We start from the raw sequence: 18302 nt of genomic DNA, 5'->3' as shown, positions 1-18302 counted from the left end.
ACAGACAGAGCCGAGAGGGAAGGAGGACGCCTCTACGGCCTTTGTGTGAATGTGGCCTCTGTCTCTCAGTACTGCAGCCTCTCCGATAGGCATCACCCAGACACACTGACAAGAGGTAAGCCTGGAGATGACCCATCCTCTGTCTCACACACACACACACGACTCACCGGCTCCAGAGGGCCTCAGACTCTCCAATTAATACCCCAAGTAGCCCCTCATCTCTTCATCTTTAAGCTCCAAATGTCTGCACATTAAATATTAATGCAGAGGGCATAGAGCTCCTACACTAGCCATCAATAATACACAATATCCACCCAGAGTTGTTCTGCGGCTGTCTCTGCCCGCCTGGCGTCATGGCTGGGGGGGAAATGAGAGGGGAAAGAGACAAAACTGGATCCTAAGAAGAGACTGTCAGCTTTCCTTTCATATTCTGATATCATTGATATAGTCTCAACTGGATAGTCAGCTAGAGGAAAAGCTGGCGCTTTGACAACACCAAAGGGTCAAATACAAACCATAGACCTATTGTATATAAGCATAAAGAATGAGTGCAATGTAAGACACTAAACAGGCACACAAGTGGCCACACAAAGGTATGCAGCGCTGTGCAAAAACGCTAACAAACCTTCACATGTAACACACTCGTATGTGTGCACGTGTGAGCTCCAACACGCCAACAGTGACATGAGTGAGCCAGCTGGTCCATAAGTGGACTGGTGACAGAGACTGAATGGAAATCTATTATTGATGGAGGAAAGCATAACAATCAAAGGAGGACCAAGTATTTATCAATGGGCCCTTAGAAGTGTCTGGTTAACTGAAAGGGGATACAGGGTTTCATGTAAGGTATTTGTTAGCTTACCGCTATTTAAGAGATACCCATTAACTCTACATTACAGCTGCTCACCATATATGGACTCTTAGGACCTCTTCCTTTGTCACTCAAATCAAAATCTAATTTCATTGGTCACATACACATATCTAGCAGATGTTACTGTGGGTGTCGCAAAATGCTTGTGTTCCTAGCTCCAACAGTGCAGTCGTATTTAACAATTCACAACAACACACACAAATCTCAATGGAATTAAGAAATGTATAAATATTAGGACGAGCAATGTCGGAGTGGCATTAACTAGAACACAGCAGAATACAGTATATACATAAAACATGAGTAAAACAGTATGTAAACATTATTAAAGTGTACAGTCCCTTCAGAAAGTATTCAGAACCCTGGACTTTTTCCACATTTTGTTACGTTACAGCCTTATTCTAAAATGGATTTAATAGAAAAAAAATCCTCAATCTACACACAACACCACATAACGACAAAGCGAAAACTGGTTTAGACATTTTTGCAAAAGTATAAAAATTCAAAAACAGAAATACCTTGTTTACATAAGTATTCAGACCCTTTGCTAGGAGACTCGAAATTAAGCTCAGGCGCATCCTGTTTCCATTGATCATCCTTGAGATGTTTCTACAACTTCATTAGAGTCCACCTTTGGTAAATTCAATTTATTGGACAAGACTTGGAAAGGCACACACCTGTCTATTTTTATTTAACATTTATTTAACTAGGCAAGTCAGTTAAGAACAAATTCTTATTTACAATGACAGCCTACCTCGGCCAAACCCGGACAACGCTGGGCAAATTGTGCGCAGGCCTATGGGACTCCCAATTACGGCCGGATGTGATACAGCCTGGTTACGAACCAGGGACTGTAGTGACGCCTCTTGCACTGAGATGCAGTGCCTTAGACCGCTGCCCCACTCGGGAGCCCTTGGGAGTCTAGAGAAGGAAACCTGCTGAAGAGATGAAAACCTGTTCCAGAGCTCTCAGAACCTCAGACTGGCGCGAAGGTTCACATTCCAACAGGACAACAACCCTAAGCACACAGCCAAGGCAACACAGAAGAAGCTTCAGGACAAGTCTCTGAATGCCCTTGAGTGGCCCAGCCAGAACCCGAATTGAACCCGATCTCACATCACTGGAGAGACCTGAAAATAGCTGTGCAGCGACGCTCCCCATCCAACCTGACAGAGCTTGAGAGAACCTGCAGAATAGGAGAAACTCTCCAAATACAGGTGTGCCAAGTTTGTAGCGTCATTCCCAAGAAGACTCAAGGCTGTAATCGCTGCCAAAGTTGCTTCAACAAAGTACTGAGTAAAGGGTCTGAATACTTATGTAAATGTGATATCAGAAGCAGAGCTGCCATGTCTGTCGGCGACATCTTATGTATCTTTCTGTTGAAATTAAACAAAATGTCTCTACTCTACTTATCTCAACTTCCTTCTCATACCAGTTGTGCCAAATTTGCTTATACACAGCAAGGATAGCATGAGAGTACATTAAAACATTCAAACTCAATATGTGGTCTCTAGCCCCTCCTGGTGGTAAACGGTAGGAGCTGAAGACGTTTTTAAACAAGAGAAGGAGTGGTGAGTGAAGGATCACATCAGCTCAGTGGTTCTTAAGCAAAATTTTTGCATACGGAAAACAAAAATCAATTGGAAATATTTCAAACCTCCCCGAACTAACTTTAGCAAAGAGACTGTCTTACCTTGTAGGAGGGCAAAAAGCAGAGCACTCCCCTTCCAACAGCCTGGCAGACCCTGAGCAGCAGGGCTCCCACCTCATCCTGGAAGGCATAGGTCTCAGCATGCTGGAAGGTGGCACACAGCTTCCTCCCCTGGGGGCCAGAGCCCAGCGTACCCACCCACACCTGGCGGAAGGACAGGGACATGTCAGACACTGACCGAACACACTGAGCAGGGGTATACCAACTGACAAGTATGCAGGATGTGACTGTTTATACATTGAGGGGGTAAAGCTGCCCTTCTGTCAGGATAAAATTCATGAAGGACAAGACCCAGTCAAATCTTATTCATTTGTTTTTTTTTTTGCTTGGCTACATAGTCCAGTTCCTTTCTGAGCATAGTTAACCATCAATCAGACTGTTTCTGGATACTATGATAAAATCACCACCCATAACACCTGAAATGAAGGCAGAGATTTCTACTGACCTGTGACTTGCTGATGACGTGGCTGGCCTCTAGCTGGATAGAGAACTTGACCCCCAGTTCTGAGGAGAAGGATCCCATAGGAGACAATGTGCCTGAGGTCAACACGATGCTGTGAACACTGTCCGAAAGGTCTGAGAACGCCTGCCACGCGCACGCACACATACACACACAAAGACCACACCCCTTAGGACAAAGTAATATAATAATACGCTACTTATCAGTAACAGGTACTTTCCCCCCCAAATAAACAGTATACAGTACATCCTCCCTGCTACTCACCACAGCAGGGTTGAGGCACCAGAAGCTGAGTGTGTGTACGAGGGTCTTGGTCTTGGCACTGTGGCGTCGGCGGTTGGGCCTGGCGAAGAAGCCCTGAGCATCTGGCACATCTGGAGCAGTGGTCCAGGTGTAGGACTGCTGCAGCGCCACGCGGTAGTCCTCTGCAAACCTGACCATGGGAACATGACCAGCACAGAAGTCTTCGTCAGTGATCGAAAAGTGTTTGTATAATGTATTTTGTAGTATGTTGTTGTGTTGCTCTTGTTTTTCCACCCTGACTAGAATACACATTTTCCAATTAGGACAATACAAATATTGACTGATTGTTAAAGACTTGTTCACAGACTGCCTCTGACCTGCTCTTGTCTCTGTAGAGGAAGTCCAGCACCATGAAGAGACTCTTGAGGACAGAGGAGCTGGCTGAGCTGATGGTGGGGACCTCCACGGTGTCCTCTCTCCCGTTCACCAGCCCAACCCGCTCCTCCTTCTCCAACACCGCTGCCAGGTGTTTCTATACCGGGGGAGAGATGAGGGAGGGAGAGAGATGGGGGAGAAAAGAGAGATGCTGTAGACCTCCTTTATAAACACACAAACATTGCAACAAAAAAGAAAAAGGGGGTGAAGGTGAGAGAGATCAAAAGACAGGGACTGAGACAGAGAGACAGGTGAGAGGAGACCTAGGTGGTCAACAACATTATCTGACCTGCAGCATGGCAAAAGTGTCAGCAGTGATGCCCATGGTGTGGAAGAGTCCCAGAACCTCCTTGCCGTTCCACACCTTACAAGACATCTCATACTCCCTTTCAGCCAGAACACTGCAGCTCTCCTGCATCCAGCTACACCACAGGAGGAAGAGACAGCCATGAGAGGCAGCCATCTTAGAACTAGTGTTTGATATTGAGGAAAGTCTAGTGAATATATTCTTTAGAAGTATTGATTACATTTAAATAAATGTTTAACCAAGACGTGTTGATTAGTAGACCAGTTGTGATTGTGTTGGCCTAGAAAGAAAAACATGCACCAGAAATAGACAGGTAGAGAAACACTGCTGTAGTTTCAGTAGGGGGGAGGTCTTACTTGAGCAGGCTGCAGCAGAAGACCCATAGGGGTTAGGGTCTACCATGAGGGGTTAGGGTCTACCTAGAGGAATTAGGGTCTACCCAGAGGGGTTAGGCTCTACCCAGAGGGGTTAGGGTCTACCCAGAGGGGTTGGGGTCTACCCAGAGGGGTTGGGGTCTACCCAGAGGGGTTAGGGTCTAACGAGAGGGGTTAGGGTCTAACGAGAGGGGTTAGGGTCTAACGAGAGGGGTTAGGGTCTACCCAGAGGGGTTAGGGTCTACCCAGAGGGGTTAGGGTCTACCCAGAGGGGTTAGGGTCTACCCAGAGGGGTTAGGGTCTACCCAGAGGGGTTAGGGTCTACCGAGAGGGGATAGGGTCTATCTAACTCCAGGAGGTTAGGGTCTACCCAGAGGGGTTAGGGTCTACCCAGAGGGGTTAGGGTCTACCCAGAGGGGTTAGGGTCTACCCAGAGGGGTTAGGGTCTACCGAGAGGGGATAGGGTCTATCTAACTCCAGGAGGTTAGGGTCTACCCAGAGGGGTTAGGGTCTACCTAGAGGGGTTAAGGTCTACCGAGAGGGGTTAGGGTCTACCGAGAGGGGTTAGGGTCTACCTAACTCCAGGAGGTTAGGGTCTATTTACTTGAGCAGGGAGCAGCAGAAGGCACGTAGGGGTTCGTGGTTGGAGCGTCTGATGTTATGGGTCACCATGCCGTCCAGCTCCTCCCTGGCAGAGAGCAGCTGGGGTTTGTTCAGGGTGTAGCTGGCACTCTCCCTGGCACAGTCCTCTATGTTGTGGGCCTCATCCAGAACCAGAATCTGACCCTTCAGGTTGATCTGCATCTGCAGGGGAGGAGGGGAAGGGGAGGAGGGGAAAATATGACATACAGAGACAGCCTCCCCTCACTCCTTTTCTCCCCCAGTAGACATGCAGTGGGTTTGACCAGGTGGTGGTCAAGGAATATGTTCAGCTAAAAGTAAAGGAGAACACATCTATACTTCAATTGTGTGAAACCACCTTTCTTCTGGCCTACATCCTCATCCCTCACTCCTCTTACTCCAACAACAATTCCCTCCATCCCACGCCCCACCTTGCATCCTCCTCACCCCAGCCCCAGACTCACGCTCTCCCTGATGAGGGGGTCCAGTAGGTAGTTGTAGGGACAGAAGACGATACAGGCTTCCTGCATGAGGTCCCTGGCAGCGTAGTAGGAGCAGGCCCTCAGCCGGCCCCCCAGTCGAACCAGGTCCTCTATGTCCCAGGCCTGGTGGAGACCATGGACCCACTGCAAAGTGTTCTGGTCCTGCATCTTGTGCACGCCGTTTTTGAAGCGGCACGACACGCCCTGCGTGTGGTAGGAAAAAGAGAGAGGAGGAGTTGTTTTCATCCTTGACAATACACACATGAAAAGTGATTTAGTTCAGCACACTGGTGACCTTGAGGACCTCTCAGAACTGACACTTTGGTCAAAAGACCTTCATCGTGGTTTACACACATAGTACATGAGTCTGTTGGCTGGAATTTACCCTCGCCCCAAACAATATTGTAACAAATTCCCTGAGATATTGGTAATGCCAGAAGAGTTGATGTTGGTATCAGCCAATATTGAGTGTGTATATGTCAGAAGGCCCATTACCTGGTCATCAGAGGCGCCTCAAATACCACCATGCCACAACCAGGCAGCTCCCCGGTGACACACACGTGATGACTATACTCCGTTACCGCCAAAGGCATGGAAAAGCAGCTATCAAAGGGGTGGGTGAGCCCTCACTTTCTGCCAGACATCAAGGATAAACTTCGGAGCTTAAAACAGTTTTGTTTCAAACGGTTCAGTGTGTGTGTGTGTGTGTGTTTGTGCGTGTGTGTGGCGAAGGTGAAAGGATTAGCGTCCACTCAAGTAATTGTTATCTTGGGGCAATGGCAGCTTAGGGGTGCGATTTGACTTCATGACTCCACAAAAAGAGAAAGCACAACAGAGGAGTCTTAACCCAATTGAGCTCAGTCAAAGCCAGAAGGTGGGTGGTATAGTGCAGTAACAAGAGACTGGCTTTAGACAGGGCCTAGGTGACTGGAGGGATAAACAGGGCTGGTAGAAGTAGGATGAGTGCAATGGAGCTGTGGTCATTCTATCCTCTGGGGTTGTCGCGGGGACACCCACTCTCTGTAACAGATCAGGATGTGACACTGTCACCATGTCGACTTTAGACAGAGGAAGACAGGACAGGTAGACACCTCCGGTGACAGCGCAATAGGGGCTTATTATACGATCAGTCTCACATTTGTGTGTGTATGTGTGAGTAATAGGTGCTCATTATACTAGACACCTAACCTTGAGGAGAACAGGAGTTAGGACCGTAACACTGACTATAAAGAGTCTCCCATCAGACACAAAACCTGTCTGAAGCCTCATCGTCCTGCTAGAGAGTCTGTCTGACCGATTGGAGATATTATGTAATTGCCACCCGGGGCGACGGTGATGGGGGTTGTCTGCCTGTCCTTTAACTGTGGGGTTGGGTTACGAAGCCTTTCTTTCTAGAGCTCAGAGGCGGCTCAAATTCACACTTTAAGTGTCTGTCAATGGGATTAGAAACACCACTCAAACTCAGGATTGGAGGTGTGTGTGTTTCCATTTCTGAGGAGGAGTTGTTTTTTTGGGGTAAATCTCCATCCAAAATAATCAAATTCAGGCCCAACCACCTCCATTGAGAGGTAACAGGGCAACACTAATGTAGCCTATCTAGGAGCTGAGCGGGTCTAAGCCCTAGGGTGGAGCAGGGCAAGAGGCCTTGACCTCGGCTCTACACAACAAGACCCTATTGGTGACACTAAGGAGGACACCATGTTACTACAAAGAATGGCGGTAGGTGAGTCAGAGGTTGGGGAAGCGGGCCAGCAATTGGACAGTCGTCAGTTAAAATTCCAGGTTTTATCGAAAAACAAGTGTGTATAGGGTTGCAAAGCTAACTGTAGTTTACCAAAATTACCGGTATCTTCAGTAATTGAGAGGAAATCTTAAATCACTTGAATCACTTAAAAAATGTATTCATTTTTTATATCTGTGTCGATATTGGCCATGAGTTTCTAGCAGATAGACCAGACCATTTGGTTCAAGAGAAAATAGCCTTATTAATTTAAAAAGCATCAACAATGGCATTATTTTCAATTAACTCTGCAACTTTTCCAACTATTGTCTATTTTCCCACTGCCACCAGTTTGATGCCGAAATATTAACAAATACATACTGACATAGTCAAATACATACTGACATAGTCAAATACATACTGACATAGTCAAATACATACTGACATAGTCAAATACATACTGACATAGTCAAATACACACTGACATAGTCAAATACACACTGACATAGTCAAATACATACTGACATAGTCAAATACATACTGACATAGTCAAATACATACTGACATAGTCAAATACATACTGACATAGTCAAATACATACTGACATAGTCAAATACATACTGACATAGTCAAATACATACTGACATAGTCAAATACATACTGACATAGTCAAATACATACTGAAATAGTCAAATACATACTGAAATAGTCAAATACACACTGACATAGTCAAATACATACTGACATAGTCAAATACATACTGACATAGTCAAATACACACTGACATAGTCAAATACATACTGAAATAGTCAAATACACACTGACATAGTCAAATACACACTGACATAGTCAAATACATACTGAAATAGTCAAATACACACTGACATAGTCAAATACATACTGACGTAGTCAAATACATACTGACGTAGTCAAATACATACTGACGTAGTCAAATACATACTGACGTAGTCAAATACATACTGACATAGTCAAATACATACTGACATAGTCAAATACATACTGAAATAGTCAAATACACACTGACATAGTCAAATACATACTGACATAGTCAAATACACACTGACATAGTCAAATACATACTGACATAGTCAAATACATACTGACATAGTCAAATACATACTGACATAGTCAAATACATACTGACGTAGTCAAATACATACTGACATAGTCAAATACACACTGACATAGTCAAATACACACTGACATAGTCAAATACACACTGACATAGTCAAATACACACTGAAATAGTCAAATACATACTGACATAGTCAAATACATACTGACATAGTCAAATACATACTGACGTAGTCAAATACACACTGACATAGTCAAATACACACTGACATAGTCAAATACATACTGAAATAGTCAAATACACACTGACATAGTCAAATACACACTGACATAGTCAAATACACACTGACATAGTCAAATACATACTGACATAGTCAAATACATACTGACATAGTCAAATACATACTGAAATAGTCAAATACATACTGACATAGTCAAATACACACTGACATAGTCAAATACACACTGACATAGTCAAATACATACTGACATAGTCAAATACATACTGACATAGTCAAATACATACTGACGTAGTCAAATACACACTGACATAGTCAAATACACACTGACATAGTCAAATACATACTGAAATAGTCAAATACACACTGACATAGTCAAATACACACTGACATAGTCAAATACATACTGACATAGTCAAATACATACTGACATAGTCAAATACATACTGACATAGTCAAATACATACTGACATAGTCAAATACATACTGAAATAGTCAAATACATACTGACATAGTCAAATACACACTGACATAGTCAAATACACACTGACATAGTCAAATACATACTGACATAGTCAAATACATACTGACATAGTCAAATACATACTGAAATAGTCAAATACATACTGAAATAGTCAAATACACACTGACATAGTCAAATACACACTGACATAGTCAAATACACACTGACATAGTCAAATACATACTGACATAGTCAAATACATACTGAAATAGTCAAATACACACTGACGTCTGACGTAGTCAAATACACACTGACGTAGTCAAATACACACTGACGTAGTCAAATACATACTGACGTAGTCAAATACATACTGACGTAGTCAAATACATACTGACATAGTCAAATACATACTGACATAGTCAAATACATACTGACATAGTCAAATACATACTGACATAGTCAAATACATACTGACATAGTCAAATACATACTGACATAGTCAAATACATACTGACATAGTCAAATACATACTGACATAGTCAAATACATACTGACATAGTCAAATACATACTGACGTAGTCAAATACATACTGACGTAGTCAAATACACACTGACATAGTCAAATACATACTGACGTAGTCAAATACATACTGACGTAGTCAAATACATACTGACGTAGTCAAATACATACTGACATAGTCAAATACACACTGACATAGTCAAATACATACTGACGTAGTCAAATACATACTGACGTAGTCAAATACATACTGACATAGTCAAATACATACTGACATAGTCAAATACATACTGACTGTCATGTATTGTCATATTATGTCTTGTTCCTGTTCTTTCTCTTCACTCCGTCTCCCTCTGCTGGTCGTATTAGGTTACCTTCTCTCCCTCTCCTTCCCCCAGCTGCTCCTCATCTTCTCTAACTACCTCGTTCACCCTTTTCCTACCTGTTCCCTTTTTTCCCTCTGATTAGGTCTCTATTTCTCTCTCTGTTCCTGCTTCTGTCTTTGTCAGATTCTCGTTTGAGTTTCTCATGCCAGAACCAAACTATCGTCTTGTTTGCTTCAACCTTGTCCTGTCCTGTCGGAATCTGCCTGTTCATCTGAGGCTACGTGTGATCAGGTACCTCTGTCCTCTACAACCCAGCTATTATCCTCTGCTGCTAGAAGGGGACTCTAACCCAGCTATTCTCCTCTGCTGCTAGAAGGGGAACTCGTCTGTGATATTCAGAAGGACTTTATGTTTCATTTGTCGCCCTCTCTGCGGGTTGTTTATTTTGCCATCGTAGTGGATTTGAAGAGGATCTATGTCTTACCTGTGTTTTGACATTAAAGGACTCTGTTTTTGTTAAACCGCTTTTGGGTCCTCACTCACGTGCATAACACTGACATAGTCAAATACATACTGACATAGTCAAATACATACTGACATAGTCAAATACATACTGACATAGTCAAATACATACTGACATAGTCAAAAACATAAGTGTGTAAAAAAATATATAAAGGTAATCATGCTGAAACCCTCATATTAAACACCAATGATATTCACTACGTTGATGGTTTAGATTTAGGAAAATGTTTTACAGATTTGTCATTCTATTTTGTATTTGAAAATCAGATGTAATTATTTCTAATGTTTAATATGTGATAAGGACACATATAATTAGACTCCTCTACAGATCTGAAGCACCAAAAAGGACCACCAGGTGTCTTGTGATAGATTACATAAAATCCTTGAAAGATACCAATTTTCTAGAAGTTTACTAGAAATATACCCTCCCGTTGCAACCCTATGTGTGTATTAGGTCTATGTATGTGTAGGTCTGCATGTGCTGTGTGTCTCTACTCTACTCACATTCTTGGCTTCCAGGAGTTCCTTGCAGCGTTCGTTGCGGTTGGAATGAGGCACCACCTCTGGGTGAACACAGGTGTGGTCCCTACTGGACAGAATGGTCATGGGGGCGGAAGAGTAGAGCGTACGCTTCATCTCGTGGGCGACCTGAGTGATCTGTTTGTGGGTGCGCGTGCCAAAGAAGATCTTGGGGACTTGTTTCTTCTTGCCCTCTTTGTCCTTCTCCTTTGAAGACTCCCCCACGGCTCCATTCTGGCCACCTTTGGATGAGGCACAGGGGCAGAGAGAGCAGGACACCATGGGGGACTGGTGGACACATGAAGGAAGAGATGGGGGGAGAAAGAAGATAAAAGAACAAGATAAAGAGAGTTCTCTTCAATTTTACTTTGCTCACTATAAAAAAAGTGAATGACCAATACCAGACAACTGGTGAACTCTATATGTTCTAGTAGTTAACATATAGGAAAGTATAGCAAGAATGTGTATCCACATAATACTGCCTGTCAGCCATGGTTAGATGACATTCTCTGACTACTGAAGGCTGATAGGTGGCCATTGTTGGGGATGTGAAAGTGTAGCTGCTTTTTAATTGGCTGTCAGTAACCACAGTGGATGTGTGGTGTCACTTTCTCTTGACACACAGGTGAACGTAGCCGACAGCGCTGCTGAAACCAATACCAGTCAGGTGGTGAGCTCTTTTAAGTGGGACACTCCAACCCTTTCAATGACACTAACATAAACCTTAAGCTTAGTAACTGCATAAGTCTTGCTTTTAAAATAATAAGAAATCCCTCACTCTCTTCCATCTTTTACAATCTGGCACCAACCGGTTTATATCCCTCACCGTATAAAGGAAAGCTCAGGGTGTGTGTTACACCTCTCTGCCAGCAGATCAAGCTAGCTGAGCCTATGGTGCTTCAGTTGAGACTAGAGGGGCCAGGCGGTTCAGGTAACCCTCCTTAATGCTCCTTCTCAAACCATTCAATATTACAATGTGTGTTAGGGGACCCTAACTGAGCTCAGCCACTTTTCCCTTGATTAAACAGGTATTCACTCTCACTCTCAGCATCACACATGGGGCAACAGGCAGCGGCGATGGGTGGAATTGTCCAGTGTTGAATGAATGAGCCGATGTGTGTCTGTTGCAGAGGGTAGCCAACACCATCAGGCCCCGTTAGTTAGTTATCTACATTCCATTCCAGGGGGGTGTCTGCTCGCTCCTATGAGCCCAGCGAAGCCCCAAACCGTGTCAGTCTGCGCCTTGGATCGGGACAGGCATGTAAAGGGATACCCTTGTCAGCAGTTTCCTGCTGCTGCCTCTTGACAAGGGTCTCTTTTCAGCAGTGACCCCATCCTCCCACCTGTCAATGAATAAGTCATTATTTGCCATGATCTCGCCGTAGGAGGAGGGACATGCAGAGGGGCCTATTTAACGTGGCAGCAGCAGGAGGTAAGGTGATCAGGCTCTGTTGCCCAGGCGAGAAGCGGAGCCGCAAAGCCGACTAGTCTGTTCCAATGATCTGGCCCTGCTGTAACCTGATCCTACTAGGGGACCCTAGAGGCCCCTCTGTTTATTCATCATGTCAGCTCAGGGTTCTTTATCCCCTTAACTCACAGAAGCTGCCTCCCAAATGTCACCCTATTACCTTGCTTGTGGCATCTCCCTACAGTGTTCATAAGAAAACCCCTCAAAGATATCACTTGGTATGTTTCAAACAGTACTAGAGTCATCCTTATTGTCAGGGAGTCAAAACAGTCAGACAGTCAAAACCATGCCCTGGATGTAGGTGTTGGTGTGGTTCTCAGTCACTCAGTATACTTTTGGCCACGTAGACCTAGCCGATTCCAGCCCTGTGTGCCTTTGAGTTTTAGCATTGCACAGCTGACACTTGAGAGACAGGAATCTCACACTCCGGGGGGTCAGGTGATGGTGGTGGAGGGTTGGCGGGGACAGGCTGGCTCTCTGGCGCCGCTCGCTGGACGCCAATTTGCTCCTCAGTCCTCAGCCTTCAAGGTTCGGAATGCATTCCAGTGGGAGTTGGGGTGCACATAAACACACACAGGGGTGGGCTGACTAAGTCTCAAAAAGATGACTGCAGTGCCATCCTGATCAAATACCTTAGGAGACATGACACAAACTAGCCATCACCCCTCTGCTCTGAAGTGAACCCAAATGGCACGCTATTCCCTATATAGTGCATTACTTTTTAACAGGGCCCATTGGGCTCTAGTCAAAAGTAGTGGACTGTGTATGCAATAGGGCCCCATTTGGGATGCACCCTGGTCTGCAACTGGCACAGGTGTGAGGTTGTGGGGCCCCCTGAATGGCTACCCAGCCTTTCTCCACCTTCCACCTCTCTTCATTTCTTTTTTACCCCCTTCTCCTCCTGCAGCCTAAACACAAGCTATATTACATGACACATTCACTTGGCACACAAGAAATGTGAGAACAATGCCAAATGGAGCACAGCCACAAATTAAATAGGATATGCTGCCACCCAGTGGACACAATGTAGTACTTAGCGGTACAAAATTGGTAGCAACAGTAAAATATTTATCTTCACGGATTCTAATGGTTGGCATTAAAGTGGTAGTCAGTTGAGCTGATCCTAGATCAGCATTAAAAAGCAACATATCCTTAGTTAAAAATAGATGTACTCACACAATAGTGTGCCTCAGGGGGCAGGTCCATCAGTTAGGGCTGGGCGATATGGCCAAATAATTATCATATCACAATATTTTCCTATTTGTTTAACAGTATGGCGGTATGTGACTGTATTTTATGTTTTTGAATAATAAAACAGTTCTAAATATGTTTTATGAGTAGTGCATGAGCCTATGATGGAAACAAATTAATTCTAAGTGATTTGAATGGACTTTCTACATTCTGATGGTTTTATACTCAACCAAACTAAATCAAATCAAAGTTTATTGGTCACATACACAGTTTACCAGATGTCATAGCAGGTGCAGCGAAATACTTATCTTACTTACTCCTAACAACGCAGTAAAATATTAAACAATACAAAATAACAAAAAAATAGGAAATCAAGAAAGGTCAGAACTAGGTCACAACTGCCTGGGAAAGTAGTCCAATTTGTAAAACGTTCATTAAATTTAGCACTGTATCAAAATATATTTGTAGACGGTAAAAATCCATATTGGTATGTGGATCTGTACCGGTATACACAAAATATTTCACAGCCCTACCATCAGTTGAGCTGATCCTAGGTCAGCATTAAAAAGCAACATATCCTTAGTTTAGAATATAAGTACTCACATAGTGCGCCTCAGGGGGAAGGTCCATCAATTTAGATCAGCACTCACAGGCAACTGGCAACATATCCTTAGTTAAGGTACAGTAGATGTACTCACACAGCAGTTTCTATCAAGTGGCAGGTCTATAGTCTGTGCCTGGGTACTCAGCTCCACAGTCCAGGTCTGTGCTCCAGGCACTGGCCGCTCTCCTTCTGGCTCATCATCTATAAACACCACTCCCGGCTCCAAGCACCTCCTCTTACGACCCTGAGGGAAACAGAGAGTAAGGGTTTATGTTATTATTGTGTCATTATCAGCACAGGCCTGCATAGATAAGATCTTTATATCTTGTTTAAGTAGTTCCTGAGATGTCAAATACTTCTTTAGCCATTCAAGGCAGCAAAGAACTGAAAATCAGCAGACATGCAGATTTTGTATACCCTGGAACTTGAAACAGGGACAAATCAGAAAGGTTAAACTTATTGTTAATATGGCTACCCATAAAAATACATTAAATTCTATAAAGGTGTCCTACCTTCTGCTCCATGGCAGGGGTGCGGATGCGTTTCCTATCAGGCTGGAAGTCATCATCCTCGGAGGTGAGGGAGGTCTGGAGCTTGTCAGACAGATGAGAGGCTAGAGACTTGGGCTTGTACTCCTCTGGTGGAGGGGGCACTGAACAGACTGAGACAAAGGTATCAACATTTGTATTGAATTTAAAAATGTACAAACTGAGCTGAGCTAGGGGATTGGGAGTATGACTTACACTGCAGTACAGATTTGTTTTCTCAATCCATTCCTGAGGGGATCCCAACGGGGTGCACATTTCTGTTCGAACTCAGCATGAATACACTATATTCAACTAATAAAATAATCACCAAGCCCTTCATTTGTTGAATCATAAGTTTTATTAGTGCTGGGTTAGAATGGAAATATTCACCCCCTGGGCATCCCAATACTGAATAACTTAATATAATACATCAATAAAATCTATTTAGTCTCAAATAAATAATGAACCTGTTCAATTTGGCTTAAATAATGCAAAAACAAAGTATTGGAGAAGAAAGTAAAAGTGCAATATGTGCCATTAAAAAAGCTAACGTTTAAGTTCCTTGCTCAGAACATATGAAAGCTGGTGGTTCCTTTTAACATGAGTCTTCAATATTCCCAGTTAAGAAGTTTTAGGTTGTAGTTATTATAGGAATTATAGGACTATTTCTCTCTATACCATTTGTATTTCATATACCTTTTGACTATTGGATGTTCTTATTGGTACTTTAGTATTGCCAGTCTAATCTTGGGAGCTGATAGGCTTGAAGTCATAAACAGCGCAATGCTTGAAGCACAGCGAAGAGCTGCTGGCAAATGCAGGAAAGTGCTGTTTGAATGAATGCTTACGAGCCTGCTGCTGCCTACCACCACTCAGTCAGGCTGCTCTATCAAATCATAGACTTAATTATAATATAATAACACACAGAAATACGAGCCTTAGGTCATTAATATGGTCAAATCCGGAAACTATCATTTCGAAAACAAAACGTTTATTCTTTCAGTGAAATACGGAACCGTTCGGTAATTTATCTAACGGGTGGCATCCCTAAGTCTAAATATTGCTGTTACATTGCACAACCTTCAATGTTATGTCATAATTATGTACAATTCTGGCAAATTAATTACGGTCTTTGTTAGGAAGAAATGGTCTTCACACAGTTCGCAACGAGCCAGGTGGCCCAAACTGCTGCATATACCTTGACTCTGCTTGCACAGAACGAGAAGTGACAATTTCCCTAGTTAAAATGAAATTCATGTTAGCAGGCAATATTAACTAAATATGCAGGTTTAAAAATATATACTTGTGTATATATTTTAAGAAAGTCATTGATATTTATGGTCAAGTACACATTGGTGCAACAACAGTGCTTTTTTGGTGAAGTAGGCTATGATTCAATGATAAATTAACAGGCACCGCATTGATTATATGCAACGCAGGACAAGCTACATAAACTAGTAATATCATCAACCATGTGTAGTTAACTGGTGATTACGTTAAGATTGATTGTTTTTCATAAGATAAGTTGAATGCTAGCTAGCACCTTACCTTGGCTCCTTGCTGCACTTGCATAACAGGTAGTCAGCCTGCCACGCATCTCCTCATGGAGTGCAATGTAATCGGCCATAATCGGTGTCCAAAAATGCCAATTACCGATTGTTATGAAAACTTGAAATCGGCCATTCCGATTAATCGGTCGACCTCTAACACTGACCAACATAGTGGATGGCTAAGTGGTTAGGAATCTCACTATTACTATTTCTCAACTAAGATTACCTGGGTCTGTGGGAGAAGATGATCTCTGTGCCATCACTACCTCCGGTGAGCCTGTGAGGTCCACCACCACAGTGGCTAGTGCTTTGGGCCTGTTGTCTGGGACACTGGCGGGTTTGCTATGACAGGCACACTGACAGGGGGTGGTGACAGCTGGCTTCTTACCCTCTGTAGGACTGCTACCGTCCTGTTCAAGCTTACCTGGACACACACAGGACATACATACTGGAATCATCATCACAGTTAACCTCAGAGACGATGAATTCTAGTATGCAGCTGCAGAATATGCTACACTTGAATATACACTACATGCAGTAATGCTTTATGTGGACCAGAAATTTAAAATAAAGTATTGCTTGTGAATGCAAATAAGCCAAGAATCAAAACTCATCAGAAGTTGTCTAAACAGCACCCTTACCATATTGTGCCTGCTGCCAGGCCAGGGCAGAGCAGAGCAGGGCTAGGCTCTTGCCACTCCCTGTAGGGCTCTCCAATAGACAGTGCTGTCCATGATTCAGCCCTCGCACTATCTGGGGAGACAATCACACACAACAACAGGGGTTAGTCAGTCACACACTCAATAACAGACTGATAACACAGAGTAGGCTAACTGCATACAGTATCTATGGGATATGGGGTGAATCTCAAAAGTTGTCTGCTCCTCAGATCTTATCCTCCAGTCTCCTTGCTTGCCTCTGAACTTTTAAGGAGAAGGCAAGGAGAGAGGAGGAGGAATCAAGAAAATACTTTTGAAAATCACCCATGGTTAAAAGTGTGTGATGCTTACACACTTACAGAGTTCATCATGGCCAGCTGCGAGGGGTAGGCTTTGCAAGGGAACTGTATCTTCACCCCTCCTATGGTGTACTCCACTGGGGGAGCAGCCATGGTGACTGCCTTGTCCAACTGATATACTATCTGAAAAAAAAAATCAAAACAAGCTTGAAGCCAGTAACGTTACATGTTGCTGCAACTGACAATATCATTCACATCAATTGGTCACATCCCCCTCACAATATGGCTCTGACTAGTTAACTAGCTAGATCTAGTTATTTGCTTTTTGCGAAATATACGTCTCTGCATCTAGTTACGGTAGCTTATCGAGCTAGCAAGCAATGTGTCATAACGCACACAGCAAAACTAACATCAAGCGCTAAAATGTAACGTTTGCTACTGGAAACAGACTGCTTGCTTCTTAAAGTAAGCTTAAGCTAACTAACGTTAACCGCTTTCACTTTTATGTGTGATTTGAAGTACCAGGTAACTAGCTAGCTGTCCTTGCTAGCTTGTATAGCCTCCATCTACCACAACTTTCAGCAAGCATAAACGATCTAGCTATTTACAATATCAATGAAATTCATGTTTGAATGGTGTTAATTTACCTTTGTAGCTACAAATTTGATATACACCGCTTGTTAGCTAACTGTAAACATACCTGACTAGCTAGCTAGAAGTTCCCGCCGTGTAAGCAAGTCCCACAAACCAATCAGATTGGATAAAAACATAGTCGTCACGAAAGAGGTGACAGTAGCCAATTACCACAGAGCATTTGCTGGGGTCTCCCATGTGCTAGCAAAATATGAACAACCAATGTATAATTGTCTACATTACAACAGTTTTGTAAATAACATTATACATTATCATGCTAAATGTGTTTTTTATGGAGGACCAAACATGCCATCATTATAAATGCATAAATAATAAATGCACATATAAATGGATGAATGAATGCACACATAGATACATCATTATTTAAATAATGAATCCCACTTTCATTCATTTATATTATTTCTTCATTTATTTATGTATTTCTTCCTCCAAATTGGAAGGCAAA

The 18302-nt window shown here is 43.1% G+C and overlaps 1 protein-coding gene across 9 annotated transcripts in view; it reads right to left on the bottom strand.

The window, feature by feature from the left end:
* Positions 1-17978, bottom strand: part of brip1 (BRCA1 interacting DNA helicase 1) — a 44694-nt gene extending 26716 nt beyond the window's left edge. For 3 of the 9 annotated variants that reach the window (XR_016492559.1, XM_090224116.1, XM_090224118.1), the window contains exons 1-14: positions 17851-17962; positions 17264-17386; positions 16887-16998; positions 16472-16669; positions 14681-14820; positions 14263-14412; positions 10891-11193; positions 5484-5705; positions 5003-5202; positions 4007-4139; positions 3660-3814; positions 3304-3472; positions 3025-3165; positions 2562-2723 (exon numbers count right to left, since the gene is read on the bottom strand). Coding sequence is in view for 5 of the 9 variants with exons in the window: in XM_090224116.1 (XP_090080242.1) it covers positions 2562-2723; positions 3025-3165; positions 3304-3472; positions 3660-3814; positions 4007-4139; positions 5003-5202; positions 5484-5705; positions 10891-11193; positions 14263-14412; positions 14681-14820; positions 16472-16669; positions 16887-16998; positions 17264-17356 (2178 nt within the window). In the remaining 4 variants the exon portion in view is untranslated. Of the gene's footprint in view, positions 1-2561; positions 2724-3024; positions 3166-3303; positions 3473-3659; positions 3815-4006; positions 4140-5002; positions 5203-5483; positions 5706-10890; positions 11194-14262; positions 14413-14680; positions 14830-16471; positions 16670-16886; positions 16999-17263; positions 17387-17850 lie in introns of all 9 variants that reach the window. The other 6 variants (XR_016492557.1, XM_036965144.2, XM_090224117.1 and 3 more) reach the window with 3 other exon arrangements.
* Positions 17979-18302: the final 324 nt, after the last annotated feature.

This window comes from Oncorhynchus mykiss, chromosome 27 (genome assembly GCF_057628025.1).
Source record: "Oncorhynchus mykiss isolate SJ-2025 chromosome 27, ASM5762802v1, whole genome shotgun sequence".
Taxonomy (NCBI): Eukaryota; Metazoa; Chordata; class Actinopteri; order Salmoniformes; family Salmonidae; genus Oncorhynchus; species Oncorhynchus mykiss.
Note: the sequence above shows the minus strand (reverse complement) of the source record. Positions and strands in the feature narration are given on the sequence as shown.